This window comes from Lonchura striata, chromosome 4, assembly GCF_050655825.1.
Source record: "Lonchura striata isolate lonStrDom1 chromosome 4, ASM5065582v1, whole genome shotgun sequence".
Classification (NCBI taxonomy): domain Eukaryota; kingdom Metazoa; phylum Chordata; class Aves; order Passeriformes; family Estrildidae; genus Lonchura; species Lonchura striata.
This window is the reverse complement of record NC_140706.1, coordinates 1,869,669-1,888,065: the sequence shown is the minus strand read 5'-3', so window position 1 is coordinate 1,888,065 and position 18,397 is coordinate 1,869,669. Positions and strand designations below refer to the sequence as shown.

The window sequence follows — 18,397 nt, the reverse complement described above, 5'->3', positions numbered from 1 at the left end:
TGTGTAATCCGCCGGGATCGCCGCCCGAAGCCGCGCCTTTCGGAACGACGCCTCCGTGACCTCCTCCTGCCTCTCCCTTTTTCCGAGCGGATGGGTTCATCCCTCGGCTGCCATTCCAGCTCATCCCAACCGTTCCAAACCCTCCGCCGCAGCCTTTGGGAAGGCGGTTCCAGCCCACCAGCGCGGTGGGAATTGTCCCTGACCCTCATCCCGGAGCCCGTTCCCAACACAGCCCTTTTCCCACCGCCGATCCAAAATTCCAGCCAGCAGCCAGGCCCGTGTCCGGCTCCTGCCCCAAAATTCTGGATATTCCCAGCTTTGCATCCAGAAAACCTCGCGGGTGCTTTGGAAATTGAAAATTTGGAGACGCTGGCGAAGCTGGAGGAGAATTTCCCCATTTTTTTGGGTTTTGGGAAGCGCCGGGATGGGTGGGGACAACCTCCATGAAATCCTGAGGGGTCTGGATGGGACCCATGGGTAGGAATTCCATCGGGATCAGCTCCAAAACTCAGGAAGCCATCACTAAACCCAAATCCCATCATTTTTGCAGGAAAACATTTAAATGACGTCCACTTGGAGGATTCTGGGATTGCTCTGGGAACACCCAGTTCAGCTTCATCGGGAATCAAAACTTTCCCTCAGAAATTCTGAAATCCCAGGATTTTATTTTTTGGTGGGGGAGGGGATTGTAAATCCTCAATGACACAAATCTCAGTGAATTATTCCCAATTTTTTTTTTTTTTCCCCCACATCAATCATTTCGCTCCGTGCACGGAGAACCCTGGAAGCACCTGGATATTTTGAGATCCCTAATATCCCACAGCAAACCCCGATTCCCCGCTTCCTTTTTTTTAAGAACACTCTCCAGAAATCCAGAATTTATCCCCACAGCCAGGTTTCTGGGAGGATTCCGGAATCTCCGGGGATTCCAGCTGGATCTCCAGCCTGGCCCTGCCACCACGATATCCCCGCTTAGGCCCGGCTTTATTGTCCCCCCCATGTCCCTGCTGCCAGGAAGGGCCGGGATTATTGGGGCCACGTGAGCTGGGATGTGGGAATGGCATCCAGCACCTGCTAGAGGTGCCCAAATCCCAGGAATCTCTGGCGGGTACCAGGATTTGGGATCTTTCTGGGTGCTTTCAGCATTCCGGTGTGACCCGGTCCCGTTAAATGTGGGATCGTTCAGGCTGACGTTCCCCGTCGGCGCCTGTTCCCAAGGATTTGGCAGCTGCAGGATGATGTTCCCAGATCCTCGGGAATAGCCCAGATCCCTCCTGGAAGTGAGTCAGGGAAGTGCTCCAGGAAAACGGGGTGGGAGAGTTCATCCCATCCCGAAAAAGCTCCGGCAGAGTGGATGGAGGGAGGGATGGAGGGAGGGATGGAGGCCCCTCATGAAAGAACCACTGAATCCCAAAATTCCCAACTGGTTTGGGTTGGGAAGGACCTTAAAGCTTTTCTTCCAAGGGCAGGGACAATTCCCACTATCCAAGGTGGATCCAATTCCCAATATCCAGCCTGGCTTTTGGCACTGCCAGTGATCCAGGGGCAGCCAGAGCAAATCTGGGAATTCCAGCCCAGCCCAACCTCTCCCCACCAGGAATTCTTTTCCAAGATCCCACCCCTTCTCTCCTGGAAGTGAGTCAGGGAAGTGCTCCAGGAAAACGGGGTGGGAGAGTTCATCCCATCCCGAAAAATCTCTGGCAGAGCGGATGGAGGGAGGGATGGAGGCCCCTCATGAAAGAACCACTGAATCCCAAAATTCCCAACTGGTTTGGGTTGGGAAGGACCTTAAAGCTTTTCTTCCAAGGGCAGGGACAATTCCCACTATCCCAGGTAGATCCAACCAGGCCTTGGGCACTGCCAGGGATCCAGGGGCAGCCACAGCAAATCTGGGAATTCCAGCCCAGCCCCTCCCCACCAGGAATTCCTTCCCAAGATCCAAACCCTGCCCTTTGGAAGCTCCAAAATCACCTGGCATGGATCCCGTCACTTCCACCGTGTCCCAGTCCAGAGGGAAATGGGAATCACGGGGTTTTGGGGCTCCCAGCTCTTCCCAACCTCATCTTTCCTGCTTTTTTTCTCTTCCCAGGAGTGGAAAACCTGTGGCAGCCCCAGCCTTGTCCCCTCATTCTGTCCCTGCGGGACCGGAAGCCGTTAACAAGCCGAGGTGATTAATTTTTAACGGCCTCCTCTTAATTGCCAGGATATAAATAGACCTTCCCGGCCTTCCTGGCTTTTCCCGGATGTTTTGCTCCATGTTGGGAATCCCGGGACTCTCCGGAGGGTGTGGGGCCGCAGGCAGTGATGGAGTTGTTGGGTGGCCCTGGAATTGTCCCCAAGGTCGGATGGAGCTCATGGGGACACCTGGAGAATCCCATGGATTTGCCAGCAGCCAGGCAGGCAGAAATCATGGAATTATGGGATCACTTTGGTTGGAAAAACCCTTGGAGATTCCTGAATCCAGCCACTCCTCCCAACACCGCCCAGGCCACCACCACGTCCCCAAGTGCAACATCCACGGGGATCCAAATCCCCCCAGGAATGGGGATCCACCCCTGCCCTGGGCAGTTGGGAAACCCTTTCCATGCAGGAATTTTCCCAAAAATCCAACCGAAACCTTCCCTGGCAAAACTTGGGACTGTCCCTCATCCCAAATGTCACCTCCCAAGGGCTGGAAAACACCGGGATCACTTCAACCTGAGCCTGGCATGGAACTCCTGACCCTGAGAGCAAATCCCTTCATCCATCCCATCCCATCCCATCCCATCCCATCCCATCCCATCCCATCCCATCCCATCCCATCCCAGTCCCTTCCTATCCCAATTCTGTTCCATCCATCCCATCCCAATCCCATGAGGGATTTATGGGAATTCCACCCCCCTCCTCTGTCCCCATTTTGCCTCCTCCGCCCGGGATTTTCCATCCCATAATGACACTGGGAAGGGGCACTTTTCCCTTCAGGATTCCAGCAAGTTTTCCCGGAAAAAGCCAGATCCGTGGATCTGAGCTGCCCTCGGGATTTGGGATGGGTTTGGGATGCTCCTGCCACTTCCCAGCTCATCCCAAGGACCTCAGAGCTCGCCTTGGCATCTCCAGGGAAATATTCTCCAATGGAAACATTTCCCAGGTTAATTAAACTCGTTGAACGTTAATTGCATCCGTGGATTAATTAGGAAAAGCACTGGGAGGCTGGATCCCGGGAAGGAAGAGAAATTCCCTGGACGGATGGAAGCAACTTTGGCTCCGAAATTCCCTCCCGCTCTCCTGGCAGATCCCTGTCCCTGGATGATCCCATCCTCACTTCCAGGAAATTCCCATCGTTTATGGGTGTTCCCACCCTCACTCCTGGGTGATTCCCATAATTTTGGGGTGATCCCATAATTTCTGGCTGATTCTATTTTCACTTCCATGTGATTCCCATAATTTCTGTCTGATCCCATAATTTCTGGATGATCCCATCCTCATTCCTGGGTGATTCCCATAATTTCTGGCTGATCCCATAATTTCTGGATGATCCCATTCTCACTTCCAGGTGATTCCATAATTTCTGTCTGATCCCATAATTTCTGGATGATCCCATCCTCATTCCTGGGTGATTCCATAATTTCTGGCTGATCCCATCATTTCTGGATGATCCCATTCTCACTTCCCAGTGATTCCCATAATTTCTGTCTGATCCCATTATTTCTGGATGATCCCATCCTCATTCCTGGGTGATTCCCATAATTTCTGGCTGATCCCATAATTTCTGGCTGATCCCATTCTCACTTCCAGGTGATTCCCATAATTTCTGTCTGATCCCCTAATTTCTGGATGATCCCATCCTCATTCCTGGGTGATTCCATAATTTCTGGCTGATCCCATAATTTCTGGCTGATCCCATCCTCATTCCTGGGTGATTCCATAATTTCTGGCTGATCCCATAATTTCTGGATGATCCCATCCTCATTCCTGGGTGATTCCATAATTTCTGGCTGATCCCATAATTTCTGGATGATCCCATCCTCATTCCTGGGTGATTCCCATAATTTCTAGCTGATCCCCTAATTTCTGGATGATCCCATTCTCACTTCCAGGTGATTCCCATAATTTCTGGCTGATCCCATAATTTCTGGATGATCCCATTCTCACTTCCAGGTGATTCCATAATTTCTGTCTGATCCCATCATTTCTGGATGATCCCATTCTCACTTCCCAGTGATTCCCATAATTTCTGGCTGATCCCATAATTTCCGGATGATCCCATTCTCACTTCCATCTGATTCCATAATTTCTGGCTGATCCCATAATCTGTCTGATCCCATTCTCACTTCCAGCTGATCCCATAATTTCTGGCTGATCCCATTCTCACTTCCAGGTGATTCCCATAATTTCTGCCTGATCCCATAATTTCTGAGTCGTCCCATCCTCATTCCTGGGTGATTCCCATAATTTCTGTCTGATCCCATAATTTCTGGATCATCCCATTCTCACTTCCAGGTGATTCCCATCATTTCTGTCTGATCCCATAATTTCTGGCTGATCCCATTCTCACTTCCAGCTGATCCCATAATTTCTGGCTGATCCCACCCTCACTCCTGGCCGATTCCCATCTTTTTTTTGGGCGATCCCTCTCTCCCTGCCTGATCCCCCCACTCCTGGAGCGGGACTCCGAGCCCAAAAAAAAAAATTCCCAAATCCTGCTCTCCCCAACCCATCCCGCCTCCAACTCTGCCAACAGCTCCCAGCAAAGTAAAACCAATCAAATCCCGTTTTTTCCTCTCGATTTCCAGCAGGATTTCTCCAAGGTCCCAGCCCCGCTCCCGGGAATGCTGCAGCATTCCAGCTGCGATCACACCGCGTCTCTTCCCATCTCGTCACATTCCCTCCTCGCCGGGATGAATCATTCCTTCCCCCCTCCCTTCCCAAACATCCACAGGCACAAAAAAAAATAAAAAAAATATTCCCAACCCTGGTGGCCCCTTTCCTGCAGGGATCCCATCGCATCCACGGGGAAAAAGTCAGGAGCAGCTTCCTCGGAATTAAAGATTGAACGCCAAGAATTCCTCTTGGAATTCAAATCCAGCCCAGGGAGGGGTTGGAAAGGATCTGTCCCCTGTCCCCAAAAAAAAAGAAGAAGAAAAAAAAAAAGAGCCAGGAGATGCTGTTGATTGGGATCTTCCCACTAAAATTCCCTAAATTCTGGGAGATGCGCAGTGAATCAATCCCCAGAAACAGCCAAAACCCTGGGATTGCTGGAAAAGTCGGATTTATCCCGGTTTGGAGGAGCTGGGTGGGGACAGGAGGGGCTGGAGGTGACTTTTCCCTCTCCAGGTCACATCCAGGTGGGACCAGCAGCTCCCAGACCCAAAGTGGGGCTTGGAAAAATCGGTTTAAAGCTCTTGGAATTCCTGAGGAAAACATCCTGGCCGTGAAAAATCAGGAATGATGGGAAAGGGGGGATGCCCGAGTGTGAAACTATCCTTGGAGAGAGGAAGAAGAAAAATTGGGAATTCTGGGTGGCTGGGAAAAAGCGGGGAGCCGGGAAGGTTCTGGAAACTGGGAATTGGCTGCGGGGAAGGAAAATCGGTGTGAAAAGCAGGGAAAGGAATTTAAGGAGACAGGGATGAAGGAGGGAAGAGGCTGCGGGAAGGGGGAGCGGAGGAGAAGCGACAGCGGCCGGCCCACGGGGTGGGAATTTTCTCACCCAGGGATGGAGGCAGCAGCCAGGCGCCAGAGAAAAAATGGGAATTTCATCCCTAGGGACAGGCTGTGACCTCCCAGCCCTGGCACCCTGCTGGGCACCACCCCCCTGCCCAGGGGAGAAACGGCGAGACCGAGGAGGGAGCCTCGGAAGGGGGGTTTGGGATTTGGGATTTGGGATTTGGGAAGGGGGATTTGGGAAGGGGGATTTGGGATTTGGGATTTGGGAAGGGGATGTGGGAAGTGGGATTTGGGAAGAGGGATTTGGGATTTGAGAAGGGGGATTTGGGATTTGGGAAAGGGGGATTTGAGAAGTGGGATTTGGGATTTGAGAAGGGGGATTTGGGATTTGGGAAAGGGGGATTTGGGAAGGGGGGTGTGGGAATGGGGATTTGGGAAGGGAGATTTGGGAAGGGGATGTGGGATTTGGGATTCGGGAAAGGGGGATTTGGGATTCGGGAAAGGGGGATTTGGGATTTGGGAAGGGGGATTTGGGAGATTTGGGAAGGGGGATTTGGGAAGGGGGATTTGGGATTTGGGAAGGGGGATTTGGGAAGGGGGATTTGAGAAGGGGGGTGTGGGATTTGGGATTTGGGAAAGGGGGATTTGGGAAGGGGGGTGTGGGAATGGGGATTTGGGAAGTGGGATTGGGAAGGGAGATTTGGTATATGGGAAGAGGGATTTGGGAAAAGGGATCCTGGGAAGTGGGATTTGGGAAGGGGGATTTGGGATTTGAGAAGGGGGATTTGGGATTTGGGAAGGGAGATTTGGGAAGTGGGATTTGGGATTTGGGAAGGGCAATTTGGGATATGGGAAGAGGAATTTGGGAAGCAGGATTCAGGAAGAGAGATCCTGGGAAGTGGGATTTGGGAAGTGGGATGTGGGAAGGGGAATTGGGGAAGTGGGATTTGGGAAGGAGGATTGGGGATTTGGGATTTGGGAAGGGACAATTGGGAAGGGGAATGTGAAAATGTTGATTTGGGAAGGGGATTTGGGAAGAGGGATTTGGGAAGAGGGATCCCATGCCGGGGACACACAACTTGTCCCTTGTCACCTGTCACTCCCGGCTCTGTGGAGGTGACACCCAGGAAGAGCAATCCTGGGAAAAGGGAATGGCTGTGCAGCTCCGGCTCCCTGGAATCCTCTGCTCCCCATGGATCTGTGCAGGTGACACCGGGACAGGGGCAGCAGGGACCCTGGGGAAAGGACAAAGCTGTCCCCGCAGTGTGACAGTGCCAGCTCCGTGCGAGTGACACTGGGACCTCGGGAAGAGAAATCCCGGGAAGATGGATCCCGGGAAAAGGGATTCCGGGAAAAGGGACCGACCCCAGGAAGAGGGAGCCATCAGCCGCTGCCTGTGCTGGGGACAAAGCTGTCCCCACAAGGTGACACGGTCACCTGTGACCCTTGTGGCACCATGGAGGTGACACTGGGACCTCGGGAAGAGAATTCCTGGGAAGAGGAACCTCAGGAAAAGGAATTCCAGGAAAAGGGAACCCTCACCAGGGGGACAAAGCTGTTCCCACAAGGTGACACGGCCAAGGCCACCCATGACCCTCGTGGCACCACGGAGGTGACACTGGGACCTTGGTAAGAGAATTCCTGGGAAGAGGAACCTCAGGAAGGACACTGGGAAAAGGGAACCCCTCACCAGGGGGACAAAGTTGTTCCCACAAGGTGACACAGCCACCTGTGACTCTCCTGGCTCCACGGAGGTGACACTGGGAACTTGGGAAGAGAACTCCTGGGAAGAGGAACCTCAGGAAAAGGAATTCCAGGAAAAGGGAATCCCTCACCAGCGAACAAAGCTGTCCCCACAAGGTGACACGGCCAAGGCCACCTGTGATCCTCGTGGCACCACGGAGGTGACACTGGGACCTCGAGAAGAGAATTCCTGGGAAGAGGAGCCCCAAGAAGAGGAATTCCAGGAAAAGGGAACCCTCACCAGGGGGACAAAGCTGTCCCCACAAGGTGACACAGCCACCTGTGACTCTCCTGGCTCCACGGAGGTGACACTGGGAACTTGGGAAGAGAAATCCCAGGAAGAGGAGCCCCAAGAAGAGGAATTCCAGGAAAAGACAACCCCTCACCAGGGGGACAAAGCTGTTCCCACAATGTGACACGGTCACCCGTGACCCTTGTGGCACCATGGAGGTGACACAGGGACCTCGGAAATCCGGGAAGAGGGACCTCAAGAAGAGGAATTCCAGGAAAAGACAACCCCTCACCAGCGAACAAAGCTGTCCCCACAAGGTGACACGGTCACCCGTGACCCTCGTGGCACCATGGAGGTGACACGGGGACCTCGGAAACAGGGAACCCAAGGCCGAATCCCGCCCCAAATCCTCCTCCTCACCAAAATCCCCCACCAGAAACATCCCGGAATGCTGATTTCCCCCCAGATGGATCCCCCCAAATGCCACCCCTGGGAGCCAGGGACAGCTGCCCATGGCCGGAATGGGTTTGTTCCATAAAAAAGGTTGGAAAAATGGGAATTACTCCCTGTGCAAATCAAGGTAAACAATGCCATTGCCAGACCTGGCAGGGAAGGAGTGGACAAGGAAGAATATGTATAATTATTCTATTATTATTATTATTATTATTATTATTATTATTATTATTATTATTATATTGATGCCATCATTAATACTGTTTAATTAATTACGATTGCTATTTAATAACAAATTTCTAAGCCAAAACCATCACGACCCCATCAGGGGCACCAACATCAGAGCTCACCCCATCCATTCTCCCGGATCTCCCCAGCACCGGAAAACCAGGAAAATCCCTTCCCATCATCCAAGGAAGGCAATGGAGAAGAGATCCAGGGGTTAATTCCTGGATGGCTGGGATTGGGGTGCAGGAAAAGCGGGAGCAGCCCCCACACGCCCCGATCCCCACCATGTCCCACCACGTCACCGCTGTCACCCCCTGCTCCTTACTCTTCCAACTTTTCCCGCGATCATGGAACGCGTTGGGTTGGAAACAACCCCGAAGCTCATCCAGGGCCGCTTCCCATTTTTCCAGGTTGCTCCAACCCCTGTCCAACCTCACCTCGACCCTTTGCCGGAAATTTGAAGGGACACCACAGGCTGGCGGTGTCCCCACGGACCCCTCGGAGTTGTCCCCCAACCCCATCCCAACCATTCCAAGGGCGCCATGATCAAAACCACCGCCGGGAACGCCGCGCGCGTCCCGACGCCGCCGGCTCGGGGACGCGGCCACCGCGGTGTCCCCGACCCCGAGGAGCCTCCGCGGGTCTCACCTGCGTCTCGGAGAGGTTGAGCTGCCGCGCTAACTCCGTCCTTTCCCGGCCCACCACGTACTGGCAGCGCTGGAATTCCAGCTCCAGGCGGTAGAGCTGCTCCGCCGTGAAGGACGTCCGCGTCCGCTTGGGCCGGTCCAGGTCCAGCCCCTTGGGCAGCACGATCTCCCGGATCGTCCCTTTGGCATCTGTGCGGAAAACAGGGAAAAAACGGTCAGGAAAAAGTCCCAGAAAAGTGAAGGAATCGGTCCAAAAATCCAAAAATGAGGTTAACAACCGTTGGGAAAACGGAGCACTTCATCCTGGGAATTATAGTTTGGAAAGCCAGGAGGCAATAGGGGATTTAAAATAAGGAAGAATTTGAATTAAAGATTATATTTTCTGTAATTTTTATATAATTTTTGATGGGGAGAACCACCAGGGAAAAAAAATAAAATGGAAGGAATCGGTCCAAAAATCCAAAAAATGTGGTTAGCGAGCGTTGGGAAACCGGAGCGTTTCATCCTGGGAATTATAGCTTGGAAAGCCAGGAGCGAACAGGATATTGATGCTAAGGAAGAATTTGAATTAAAGATTTTTTTTCTGTAATTTTTATATAATTTTTGATAGGGGAGAACCATCAGGGGAAAAAAAATAAAATGGAAGGAATCGATCCAAAAATCCAAAAAATGTGGTTAACAGGCGTTGGGAAAACGGAGCACTTCATCCTGGGAATTATAGTTTGGAAAGCCGGGAGTGAACAGGATATTGATGCTAAGGAAGAATTCGAATTAAAGATTATATTTTCTGTAATTTTTATATAATTTTTGATGGGGAGAACCATCAGGGAAAAAAAATAAAATGGAAGGAATCGGTCAAAAAATCCAAAAAATGCAGTTTACGGGTGTTGGGAAACCAGAGCACTTCATCCTGGGAATTATAGTTTGGAAAGCCTGGAGGCAATAGGAGATTTAAACTAAGGAAGAATTTGAATTAAAGATTATATTTTCTGTAATTTTTATATAATTTTTGATGGGGAGAACCACCAGGGAAAAAAAATAAAATGGAAGGAATCGGTCCAAAAATCCAAAAAATGTGGTTAACAGGCGTTGGGAAAACGGAGCACTTCATCCTGGGAATTATAGTTTGGAAAGCCAGGAGTGAACAGGATATTGATGCTAAGGAAGAATTCGAATTAAAGATTATTTTTTCTGTAATTTTTATATAATTTTTGATGGGGAGAACCACCAGGAAAAAAAAATAAAATGGAAGGAATCGGTCCAAAAATCCAAAATATGCGGTTAGCGAGCGTTGGGAAAACGGAGTATTTAATCCTGGGAATTACAGTTTGGAAAGCCTGGAGCAAATAGGGGATTTATACCAAGGAATAATTCGAATTAGATTTTTTTTCCTGTAATTTTAATCATAATTTAATCAATTTATATAATTCTTGACAAGGAGAAAAGGGAAAAAAACAAAATGGAAGGAATTGGACCAGGGGAAAAAAAAGCCAAAACTGAAGGAATCAGTCCAAAAATCAAAAAAATTGGCAGGGGGGAAATGGAAAATAAATGGAATTAAAGAGTGGCTGGGTGTGGATTACCCATGGAATTCCCACAATCTGGAGCTAAATTGCAGCTTGGTTCTTGCCTCCGGCCCTAAATGCAGAGAGTTTATAAATATCCAGGAAAAGACGACAGATCTCCATGACTTAGGATTTTTAAAAATACATAAATAGAATCCATAATTTTTTTTTTTGGGAAAACGGAGCATTTAATCCTGGCAATACTAATTTGGAAAGACAGGAGGAAACAGGAGATTTATACCAAGGAAGAATTTGAATTAAAGATTTTTTTTTTTTCTCCTGTAATTTCAATATAATTTTTGATTTCTGTCCTTCCTTGGCAATACTGGAAAAAATTCATCTCTATTACAATTCCCATCTCTCCAGAATGATCCTCCCTGAAGGAATATTTCCTTGGAAAGCTCAGCTCCCATTTTGGGGTGTTTTCCTATTAAAGGACAAGTTTGGGAAGCGCCGTGGGCGCCGAGCTGCTCCCGGCTGGGGATTTTATGAGGTTGGGAATATCCTGGGAAAGAAAATTCGAGGGTTTGGCCGTGGGGCCATTCCAGAGGAGCCTCCGTGGCTTCGCTTCCCACCAGGAAAGGAGAAACTCCACCAAAAAAAAAAAAAAAAAAAAATCCACAGGAATTCTGCCCCAGTTGCAGGAATTAAAATGATCTTGGGGAATCACCCATTGGGATTGCCCCAGATCCCAAATCCAGGCTCGGTTTGGGGGACGCCCTCCCTGCAGAGCTCCCAGGGGCTTTTCCAGAGGGTTAAAATCCAGCCAGGAAGTCTCTCCAAGCCCTGATTTTGGGATGCTGGATCCCAATTCCGGAGGGATCCCGGCTGGAGGTCAATGGTTCTCCCTCCCGCTGGCTGAGTTGGGCATGAAGGGGTTACAAAATTCCTGGGGTGGGAAGGAGGAAAAGAGCAAGGAAAAGCTGGGAGTGGGGTGGTGGAGATGGAGTGGGGATGGTGGAGATGGAAATGGGGGCGTTGGGATGGGAACGGTGGCAGCGAGATTGGAATGGTGGTGCTGGGATGGGAATGGTGGTGCTGGGATGGGAATGGTGGTGCTGGAATGGGAATGGTGGCACTGGGATGGAAATGGTGTCACCGAGATTGGAATGGTGGTGCTGGGATGGGAATGGTGGCGCTGGGATGGGAATGGTGGTGCTGGGATGGGAATGGTGGCGCTGGGATGGGAATGGTGGCGCTGGGATGGGAATGGTGGTGCTGGGATGGGAATGGTGGCACTGGGATGGAAATGGTGTCACCGAGATTGGAATGGTGGTGCTGGGATGGGAATGGTGGTGCTGGGATGGGAATGGTGGCGCTGGAATGGGAATGGTGGTGCTGGAATGGGAATGGTGGCGCTGGGATGGGAATGGTGGCAGCGAGATTGGAATGGTGGTGCTGGGATGGGAATGGTGGTGCTGGGATGGGAATGGTGGCACTGGAATGGGAATGGTGGCACCGAGATTGGAATGGTGGCACTGGAATGGGAATGGTGGCAGCGAGATTGGAATGGTGGTGCTTGGATGGGAATGGTGGTGCTGGGATGGGAATGGTGGTGCTGGGATCAGAATGGGGGCAGTGGGATTGGGATGGTGGCACTGGGAGTGGAATGGTGGTGCTAGGATGGGAACAGGGGCACTGGGATGGGAATGGCGGCACTGGGATGGGAATGGTGGCACTGGGATGGGGACAGTGGCACCAGAGTTGGACTGGCAGCACTGGGATTGGAACGGTGGATCGGCGGAGCAGGGATGAGGATGCAGGAGCTGGGATGAGGGTGGTGGATCCAGCACCGGGATGGGAATGGGGGTGCTGGGATGGGAACGGTGGCACTGGGATTGGAATGGCGGCACCGGGATTGGAATGGTGGATCGGCCGACAGGGATGAGGACGCAGGAGCTGGGATGAGGACGCAGGAGCTGGGATGAGGGTGGTGGATCCAGCACCGGGATGGGAATGGTGGCACTGGGATTGGAATGGCGGCACTGGGATTGGAATGGTGGATCGGATGACAGGGATGAGGACGCAGGAGCTGGGATGAGGATGCAGGAGCTGGGATGAGGACGCAGGAACTGGGATGAGGACGCAGGAACTGGGATGAGGGTGGTGGATCCAGCACCGGGATGGCAGTGGGGACCAAACACCGATTTGGGAAAGGGATCCCAATCCCGGAGCCGCTCTCCCACCGTGGAGCCGCGGGACACGGCCGAGGCGCCATCCCGGACCGCCGCACCGAAGGGGTCCCAGGGGCTTGGGGACACCCAGGGTGGCACAGGGGGTGGTGGCACCAGACCCACACCCCAAACCCCACAGGCTGGCGCGGAGCTGCCGGGAAGGAAAGGAGTTGTAGGCGGATCAGCGGCTTTTCCGGCGGGATCAGCGCCAGGAACCATTTTGTGTGGGAAGCGCCATGGCCGTGACGATGCCCGGGCCACGTCCGCACTCCCGTGCCCACGTCCGTGCCCACGCCACGGCCACGGGACAACAACAGCCGGGAACGCCGGATCCGGGGCCGCAGCTGCGGCCTCGGCTCCAGCTCGGGCATTATTTATTGTTATTCCCCCGGCAGCTGGAGCAGCTCCGGAGGGGCGGCAGGGAAAAGGGCACGGCCGCGGTGCCAGCTCGGCACAGGGGACGCCAAACGCCTCGTCCCACCCTCCTGACCTTCCCCAGGGTAGGTTTTGGGGTGCTCATCCCCCTCAATTCCAGCCTTTGGAACGCCCTGGATGAGAATCTTTTCCTTTTCTGGAGCCCTAAAAATTCCCGGGTTGTGCCTGGAGGGTTCCAGAGCCTTGGGCCTCGCTGGTGGCACATCCTCCTCTTGGGGACGGGGTACACCTGGTGGCTCTGGAGCCAGGACACAGCTGGGGCTGAGATGCCCCGAAAGTGCAGAGGGCACCCAAATCCATGGGGACACCCCACACCGGCACAGGGACACCCCAAACTGGCACAGGGACACCCAAAACTGGCACAGGGACACCCAAAACTGGCACAGGGACACCCAAAACTGGCACAGGGACACCTCAAACTGGCACAGGGACACCCCACGCTGGCACAGGGACACCCAAAACTGGCACAGGGACACCCCACACCGGCACAGGGACACCCCACGCTGGCACAGGGACACCCCAAACTGGCACAGGGACACCCCACGCTGCCACAGGGACACCTCAAACTGCCACAGGGACACCTCAAACTGGCACAGGGACACCCCACGCTGCCACAGGGACACCTCAAACTGGCACAGGGACACCCCAAACTGGCACAGGGACACCCCACACCGGCACAGGGACACCCCACGCTGGCACAGGGACACCTCAAACTGGCACAGGGACACCCAAAACTGGCACAGGGACACCCCACGCTGCCACAGGGACACCTCAAACTGCCACAGGGACACCTCAAACTGGCACAGGGACACCCCACGCTGCCACAGGGACACCTCAAACTGGCACAGGGACACCCCAAACTGGCACAGGGACACCCCACGCTGCCACAGGGACACCCCACGCTGGCACAGGGACACCCCACACTGCCACAGGGACACCCAAACTGGCACCCCCATGCCCACCTGGGTTGCCACCCCACCCCAGCTGTCAGGACCTTTCGGGGCACACCCTCCCCACCCCTGCAGCCCCCAGGATGTCCCCTCAGTGCCATGGGGTGGCACCAAGCGCCACCGGGGTCCCTCCACGTGCCCTTCGGCCACCGGGCCCAGCGCCGGGCCGGCCCCGGGAGGTGACCGGGATGTGTCCCCAGCCCCGTGGGGCTGCAGTGGCCGCGGTGACACCGGCCCCGGGACTGCCCAGGTCCTTCCATGTCCCCTTTATGCCCGGGAGCCACTCCCGACGAGGCGGGGATGGCCGGGAGGCGACCGGGAGGCGACCGGGAGGCGACCGGGAGGCGACCGGGAGGCGACCGGGAGGCGACCGGGAGGCTCCGTCCCGCACGGACCATCCCCGGTACGGCGGGACCGGCGAGCGGACCGAGATTCCGAGAAGACCCCGTCGATGTGAGGGGTCACCAGGACCCCCCGACTTCACCGAAAGCACCGGGGCAGCACCGGGGCAGCACCGGGGCTGGCGGCAGCTCCGCCGCAGCCGCTCCTCACCGAGGCCGGAGCTTTCCCGGGGCGAGCAGCGAGGATGAAACTCAAATTATTTTAAAGAAATAAATTTTAAAACATAAAAATGAACATTTTTAACCTTCCGCTTCGCACAAAACCGACCGGGAGGCTCTGCCCGGGCCCAGCCGCTGCTCGGTCCCGGCCCTGCCCGGCTGCGGGACCGGGACCGGCGGGTCCGTGTCCCCGCAGCCCGGCTGGTTCCTCCACGTTCCCCCCGCTTCGTTTCGGCTCAACCCCGGTGATTTGCGGCGTTTTCTCCCCGCCACCATTTTGTCCGCACCGTGGCGGCTGCGGCAAGATGGTGAAACCGGGCGCTCCCGGTGAGGGTCCCCGGGGTCGGTGGGCGCGGGGACCCTGCTCCGGCCTTGGCCACCGACCCCCGCCGCTCTCCCGGTGCCGGCACCGTCGGGGCGGCCTCGGTGGGGCTGAAACCAACGGAGGAGAGGCCTGACCCCAGCCTGACCCCGGCGGGACCGGCCACGGCCCCGCTCGGCGACCCTCGGGGACGCGGGGACAGCACGGGCGGGACCCCGGGGCTCGCCCCGAGAGCTGCCCGCTGCTCGGCCGCTGTCCCCGGTTCCGACTGGGATAACCGGGCTGTCGGCGAAAGGCGCCCATCGCGACAAGCGGCAGAGAAGCTCGGGTGAGCGGAATGCCCGAGCCCGGGATGGGGACGGGACGGGGACCGGGCTCCGGTGTCCCCCGGCCCCGCGGCGGTGAGGACGGAGCCGCCGCTCCGGTGCCCGAGCGCTGCGCTGGGCACCGGGAGGCCTCGGCCCTGATCGCCGAGCGGCCGCCGAGCCGCTCCGGGCTCCGCCAGCGGCGGAGGAGCGGCGGAGGAACGCGGAGCATCGCCGGGATGCCGGAGCCGCGGAGCGCTCGGGACCCGCCCGCCAGCGACAGCCGCGCCAGGGCGCCCCGAACTTCTCGGGGTTCGCCACAAGCCAGAAGCGCTCCCGGAGAGTCCCGGGCCGGCGGGGACCGAGCGCGGGCGGCGGGGCGGGATGAGGGGTGCGGGACGCGGCGGGTCCGGGCAGCACCGAGCCCCAGCCGGGGCCGAGCCGGTGACATTATAAAGGGTAAAAAAAAAAAAAAAATAAATAAACCCCCCCTCGCCCGCCGCCGCTCCGTGACGCTTTTCTCCTGCGACATCGCTCCCAACGCCGAGCTGATGCTGTCCCCCCTCTCCCGCCGCCCGCGCGTCCCCCGCGGGGCTCCGCCGGCCCGGCGGCTCCGTGACCCCGGGGCCGTTCCCCCGGAGCCCTCCCGGCCGCCCGCCGGGCACGGCCCCGCTCCGGGGGCGCTGCCGGCGGAGCCGGGCTGGGGCAGCGGGCCCGGTCCGTGCCGCGCTCAGCGCAGCCGGGGCAGAAGCGGCGGGGCCGGGATGCCGGAGGTGGCGGCCGGGAAGCGCCCGGGATGCGCTGGAAGCGGTGCCGGGGATGCCCCGTGGCCGGAGGGGAACCCCCGGCGGGGGAAGCGGAGCGGGGAGCGCGTCCGTACCTCGCACCAGGATGCGGCGGCAGTAATCCGCCTCGCCGGTCCCCGACGGGCTCTCGGTGTCCGGGGCGCACTGCTTGGAGGAGCCGGGGCTGACCGCCGACGTTCCCGGGATGTCCTTGAAGCCGCCGGCGGTTCCGCCGCCGCCGCCGCCGGCGCGCAGGGCGCTCTCCAGCTCCGCCCGGGTCGGCAGCTTCTCCCGGGCCCGCCCGGTGGCCGCGGGCTCGGCCAGCAGCACGGGGCTCCCGCCGGGCTCGGCCCCTCCATCGCTCATCCCTGCGGGCGCCGCGGCGGGATCAAACATCGGGAGGCAGAGAGAGAGACGCGGGGAGAGGGAGAGAGGAGGCAAGGCTGGGCGGGGGGGATGGGAGGGAGCCCCCCCCCCCACCCACCCTCCGCAGACCCCTTCCCCTCCCCGCCCCTCCCCGGCCCCCCCGGGGCTCGGCGCCCCGGCTCACCCCCATGGCCGGGGACCGCCGGGGGCTGTCGCCTGTCGCCTGTCGCCCTCTCCCACCCGGCATTTAAAGCGCGGCCCCCTCCCCGCCCCGCCGGCCGGGGGTGGTACCGGGGGGTGGCGGGGAGCCGTCGGGGCGTCCCGAGAGGCTGCGAGGCTGGGGGGTGCGAAAGGAGTTTCAAAGTTTGACAGGCGGCCGAGCCCCCCCCCCAATGCCACCACCACCACCGCGCCCCCTCCCCAGCTCCACCTCCCGCGGCACCTCGCTCCGGGCAAACTTCAGGCGCTCCGGCGGCGGCCGCTGCCCTTCCATGGAGCGCCGGTACCGGTGCGGCTCCCGCTGTCGGTGCCGGTAGCCGGGCTCCGCCGCGCCGCGCTCGGGATCGGCGTGCGGGGGAAATCGATCCCGGGAGATTGGGGGCGATGATTTTAGGGGGGGTGGCGGGGACGCGGGGGTGGCGGGGTGGGGGGGTTCGGGAGGGGAAAGGGAGGCCGAGGGGAGGGAGCTGCGGAGGAAGCGGCCGGGGGTGGGACCGGAGAAGAAGCCGGGTCCTTATTCCTCCGGCCCGGCCCTCCCCCGCCGCCGCGCTCCGCTGCGCATCCCCCGGCGGCCGCCGCCGGAGCCGGCCCCGGGGAGCGAGCGGCCGAGCCCCCGCCGCACCGGGGAGCGGCTGCGGGGAGAGCGGCAGGGGAGGGAAAAAGCCGATTTTAAATTAACGGCTCGGTACAGACGCAATTTCCTGCCCTCCCGGTCTGTGACACCGATTGGTAAACAAAGAGCCCCCTCGGCGGCCGCTGCCCGGCTCCGAGAGCGGCGGCTCCGCTTCCCGGTTCCTTCTCGGGGGGCTCACCCTAGGGACCCCCGCCCAGCCCGGGCAGCGCCGCCAGAGGTGGCAACAAAAAAAAAAAGAAATCCCCCGGCCCCGGTGGGCGCTGCCCCTCCCCGGGCCGGGCGGGGGTCGGGGAGCTCCGGTCCCGCTGTCCCGCAGCTACCGGGGGAGTCCCCGCTGCTACCGGGGTTCCCCCAGTGCCGCCGCGGGAGACCCCCGAAATTCCCTGATCCGGCACAGCCGCTCCCGAGCACCGGCACCGGCACCGAGCGGGGCGGCTCCCGGTTCCCAGCTGGCAGCGCCGGTGTGTGCGGGGCTGTCCCGGGGGTCTCCCCCGCCTCGGGGGGCTCCGTTCCGCCGCCGTCGCCGCACCGGGGTAAAACCGGGCGGAAAAAGCGGCGGCGGCGGCCGCGGTTCTTCCCCGGGGGTGGCCGCCCCCGTTCCCGGTGCTGCCTGGAATCGGAACGGTTCTAACGGCGGCGGATTACAAAAGAAATAAATTCAATTTAAGCAAAAGCAGCCCCGAGATTTCGTAGCCCCCTGCGCTCCGCCGCACCCACGGCCCGGTACCGGGCACCGCCACGGGTTGGGGGGTCCGCAGGGGTCTGGGTACGGCCCGGGCACCGGGTAGAGCCCGGTAGAGGCGGGGGGTGCCCGGTTTAGGCTCTGGCGGACACCGGGAGTTCAAGGCCTTGGGCTGGAGCGGCCGCTGGATGTCCGAGCCTGCCGCGGCCTGGGCCCGTCCCTGAAATAACCGGAACAGCACGGGCAAAACAGCAGGGAAAATATAAAAAAGAAAATTTTAAAGGAAAAAATCGAATTAAACGACAAAAAGACCCCGGTAGGAATAAGGAAAGTAAAAAGAATTAAATCCAAAGGGGGGAAAAGGGAAGGAAATAAAGCGAACGAAAAAGGCCGAGCGGGGAGAGCGCAGGGGTCGGGCCCTGCTCAAGGCCGGTGGTCCCGGGCCGCAGCCCCG

The 18,397-nt window shown here is 57.5% G+C and overlaps 1 protein-coding gene across 2 annotated transcripts in view; it reads right to left on the bottom strand.

Annotated features, from left to right (window-relative positions):
• The window catches only part of VAX2 (ventral anterior homeobox 2), a 28,724-nt gene extending 11,721 nt beyond the window's left edge, over positions 1-17,003 (bottom strand). Inside the window, exons 1-3 of one of the 2 annotated variants that reach the window (XM_021526802.3) lie at positions 16,851-17,003; positions 16,138-16,410; positions 8,948-9,135 (exon numbers count right to left, since the gene is read on the bottom strand). In XM_021526802.3, the coding sequence (XP_021382477.3) occupies positions 8,948-9,135; positions 16,138-16,408 (459 nt within the window). In that variant the 5' untranslated portion in view covers positions 16,409-16,410; positions 16,851-17,003. Of the gene's footprint in view, positions 1-8,947; positions 9,136-16,137; positions 16,524-16,850 lie in introns of those variants that run through there. The other variant, XM_031504605.3, reaches the window with a different exon arrangement.
• Positions 17,004-18,397: the final 1,394 nt, after the last annotated feature.